Source organism: Actinia tenebrosa, unplaced genomic scaffold (genome assembly GCF_029948245.1).
Source record: "Actinia tenebrosa isolate PJP-AT-01 unplaced genomic scaffold, QUT_ActTen_1.0 PGA_scaffold10__47_contigs__length_13832649, whole genome shotgun sequence".
In the NCBI taxonomy this organism is placed as follows: Eukaryota; Metazoa; Cnidaria; class Anthozoa; order Actiniaria; family Actiniidae; genus Actinia; species Actinia tenebrosa.
Genome location: NW_028292570.1, coordinates 11,682,912 through 11,686,985, shown reverse-complemented (window position 1 = coordinate 11,686,985; position 4,074 = coordinate 11,682,912). Strand labels below are relative to the sequence as shown.

Genomic DNA, 4,074 nt, shown 5'->3' with positions numbered 1-4,074 from the left:
AGTAGTACACTTCATTTATAACTGCAAAAACTTAATTAAGGACACCGAACGTGGTTGGGTTTCTACGAGTTTTATGAATTAAATCTTGTGTCACTGTTCCTCCGTTCCTTTGGCCTGATTTCTAGGGTTTTCCTTCTTCTTTCGATTATTTGAACATTATACTTGTTTACTTTAAGAAATCCAAAGGTCAATAGGCTTAAATAGCCGCTGCTATACCGTTTGACCTTTGGATTTCTTCAAGTAAACGAGTATAACGTTCAAGTAATCGAAAGAAGAACGAAAACCCTAGAAATCAGGCCAAAGGAACGGAGGAACAGTGACACAAGATTTAATTCATAAAACTCGTAGAAACCCCAACCACGTTCGGTGTCCCAGTGCCCTTGATTTGATAAAAACCTTTAGGCTCTCAATGCCCATTCGGGACCTCCAGATGGCCTTGGGCGTCTTGACGGCTCCCCGATTTTCCGCTTCAAAAGCATGGTGAGACTGCGCTCTGACAGCCTCCTTTTTGCCTTTCGGTCCATGCTTTCCATGAACTGATTAGCTAGGGGGCTTCTCCATGGCAGAGGGTGTTTTATTAAAACTTTACTCTGCTTAGTAGGGCCCCCTTCGTTATTAGAGCCACTGTCCGCTGTATCGTCATCAGCCTGGTCATCCGCCTCTGACATCGACTCCTCTGATGACATATACTCCAGTTTCATAATTGCCTTGACTTTCTCTTTGTCCCCTGGTGATAGCGCGGTTGACAAGTCCGCTGCCTTGGATCTGGATTTTAGGAGCTAAAAGAAAAAAGAAAAAAAACCACCGTCAGTCAAAGTTTCTTATTAAACAAAGTCATAATCGTTGCAAATTCAGTTTACTCACATTTTGTCTTCTTTGTGTTTTCCGCTGCATCTTTTGATGCCTTCCAAGGGCCCCTGAACGCTCTCTTTTGTTTCTCTTTCTTCTCGTCAGAAAGTGACTTTTAAGGGCAGCTGAAATTATATCAAGTACCCATATATTAAAACTTGAGACAAAATTTGTTAGAAATTTTGGCATTTGGCCGACAATTACTCCTTTAGCATCCATTCGTTTTTGCTTTGTTTTGTTTTGTTTCGTTTTTTTTCTTTTTTTTTTTTCTTTTTTTTTTTTTTTTCCATGTTATTTTATTTCAAACTGCTTCCCCTCCCTTCGGCATTTGAATATTTCTAAAAGGATTTCGTTACCCCCTCCCCCCCCCCCCCCCCGACCACCACCACCCTTTGTCCTCACCCCTCCCCCCCGGGTTAACTTTGATAGGTGCATAAGGCCTTTCGCACTTCGTAATATAAAATACATAAATACCTTCTAACTCGACGGCAGAGACATCCTTATGAACATTCAGAACTCTATCCCTTATTGCGTTATTAATATGTTCGTTGACGTCATCTCTGAAACTAATTAGGAAATGCCATATTTGAGTGGTAAGTGGAAACTTAATATGGAAAGAAACTATGGATGATTCAGACAAGATCATTTTTATTAAATTTTCATACTTACGCTTTAGTAAAATCCCATATAAGAGGGTTTTCTTCCCTGTCCCGTAATTTCTTTGCTACCAAGCGTACTTCAGACTGTAATAACATAATATAATTCATTAAAATCATAAGATGTACCTTAAGTTATTCTTAGACATAGTAATAATGTTTTCAGTATTTGTATGGCTGTGATTGTATAATATTGGGGAAAAAATCGAAATCAAATCAATTCCTTTACAAAAAAGGAAATTATCATTATCATTCAGTGTCTTGTTATTGGAAATCAATAGTAAAGTTTGGTAGCATTAACCACTACCATGGCGGGTTTCCCGCCAATTTTAGCATTGCATAAATTATACCGCTGCATAATTATACCAACTACTCTTCGCGCCAAGAATTCCCAGTAAAATTATCAATAAAAATAGCTTGCTTTTTTAAATATTGCCACTTTACTTACTGCAACAGCCTTTGAGACAGTAATCTTGGTCTTGCTGTTGTCCTTGTTCTGCTGGCTTTCTTTTAAGGCGGCTAGTATTTGGCGGTTTTGTGCTTGCAGTTCTTTAAACTGTTTCACAATCGTTTCGAAATTTGAAGAAATTTCTTCTTTTTCGCTGTCGGGGTCAACGTTCTCATTCTCGCTTGTTGCTTGCAATAGGCGATTTCTGTGTTCTCTTAGCACATCCTCGTTACCACCAGGGACAGAGGGAATAAGTATGTTAAGCCTTTGAGAATTGGCGCCATTTTCAGTATGTCTACTGGTACTGCTTGTACTGGTAGTTGCAGTAACAGAATGGATTGGCATTGGGCGTCCTGGTAAAGGTGTAGATGTTCTTCCCATTTTTTGATCGCGACGAATGAACGCAATTTATAAGCAAAGATATAGAATGTGCGGGAAACTAGATGACCGACAGAGTTTGTTACCTGTTTGTGACCAAAAGGCGAATGAACGAATAAGCACATCCACCGAACAAATCTACCCCCTATCTATCACGGCGTATCACGTGACTTGTGATGACATATACGTTCATATAATGAAGTCTAATAATAAAAAAAGGAATAACTGTCTTATAAAAATGCTGAAGTTGTATCCAGGATTCATGTTAAGTAATATATTTATTATCTTAAAGCTATTTGCTCCATTTTATAAAGTTATGAAATTTTTTCTAAAGCCTAGATTCACGAAATATCATTGCAATAAACTTGATTAGCTTCTAGCTCTAAAACCATCGTACCATTATCTGCCGCCAACAGTGACAGCTCTAAGGAAAAGGGCGCGGTAATAAAGATCCGGCGTGCTTTTGTCCAGTGGCATGTGGTTGATGGACGTGGAACTTTATTACGCTGGAATATGGCTGTTAGCCATTCAAAATGCTTGGATTTTGAGTAATTATCCCAATGATACACACCGTCTTTTTAATTATATAGTTCTGGAAAACAAAATGTCTTCTGCGATGTCAAAGCGTTATCATTGCTTTCATTGTAACGAAGATTTACATTACAGAGTATTTTGCCGTCACAAAGAAGAATTTTATGATCCTTTAACAAATCAATGGCAATTACAGCGGAATGACGACGAAGACTCAAATGATAGTATTTTCACTCACGAGATTGACGGCCAGAACGACACTTCTTCTAATGACTACAGCGAGATAAACGTTTTGGACCAAACTGATCAAGACTCCTCTGATGTGCCAAATACAAACCAACCATCAAGTGACGAATTCTTACCAGCTACTTCACAAAAAGGTATTGATGTTATACGTTTATTTGATGATTAGATTATATAATCTTTAAATGTTAAAGTCAAACTGCATAGATAAAAGACTGAATCTTTAACAAGCGGCTGATTTGCACATGATCTAGCTCCCCTATTGGATTTACTACCAAGCATTAGTGTTATTGAAGCGAGATTAAGTTAGAGGTACAAATGATTCTTTTCTATTTCTATCTTAGCCTCGTTTTCACCGTTACTTTTAAGAAGGGTGCATTATTAAGTAATCGGCTTATGGTTGCCATTAAAACCTCAGTGTTCATTCAGAAAGGTTCATTCAAAGAGTTTATAAAATCATAGCTAGAGATAACTCATTTAAAACGCCAAAAAGAATTTACTATGTTCAAATGGATATTGCTGTACATTTTTGTCTCCAAATCAATTCATGACTGTGGTCATCCTGAGATAGCATGGTATCCGGCAAAACATGTTTGTCAAGTTAGAGAAATACAATTATAAGTAATTTATTTAATATGTCTCTTGGGTTTTTTATTTTCGATTTATCATTTTTCTTTCACGAATTATAAATTGTTGTTTTGCTGACTTAGAAATTTATATTTTATTTTCAATGGAAATCATTTATTTTCAGAGCAAAATTTGGGTCAAAATTATACATTTAGGGACCGGTCATTATTTAAGTTGGAGGTAGAGGGGGGGGGGGGTGGAGGAGAAATTGTCAGTGACGCAAAAAAATTTCAAGGCCCCCCATTTGAAGGCATCCACGTTTATCGAAAACCCCCCATGGATTGTAGTAAAAAATTTAAAAATTTTCCCTAAAAGTCATTTTTAAATTTCAAGACTTTCACT

At 37.3% G+C, this 4,074-nt stretch overlaps 1 protein-coding gene across 1 annotated transcript; it reads right to left on the bottom strand.

The window, feature by feature from the left end:
* Positions 1–263: 263 nt before the first annotated feature.
* Positions 264–3,262, bottom strand: LOC148913046 (uncharacterized). Its single transcript, XM_089026959.1, has 5 exons — positions 1,954–3,262; positions 1,519–1,592; positions 1,324–1,415; positions 865–974; positions 264–779 (listed from the first exon to the last, which is right to left on the bottom strand). The coding sequence occupies exons 1-5, from the start codon at positions 2,332–2,334 to the stop codon at positions 399–401; spliced, it is 1,038 nt and encodes a 345-aa protein (XP_088883085.1). The 5' UTR covers positions 2,335–3,262; the 3' UTR covers positions 264–398.
* Between the last annotated feature and the right edge of the window lie 812 nt (positions 3,263–4,074).

Coding starts and splice junctions, on each gene's coding strand:
- LOC148913046 (XM_089026959.1), bottom strand. CDS start 2,334: ATGGGAAGAACATCTACACCTTTACCAGGACGCCCAATGCCAATCCAT. Junction 975..1,323: donor CTCTGCCGTCGAGTTAGAAG/GTATTTATGTAT, acceptor ATATAATTTCAG/CTGCCCTTAAAAGTCACTTT. Junction 780..864: donor AAACACAAAGAAGACAAAAT/GTGAGTAAACTG, acceptor TTTTTCTTTTAG/CTCCTAAAATCCAGATCCAA.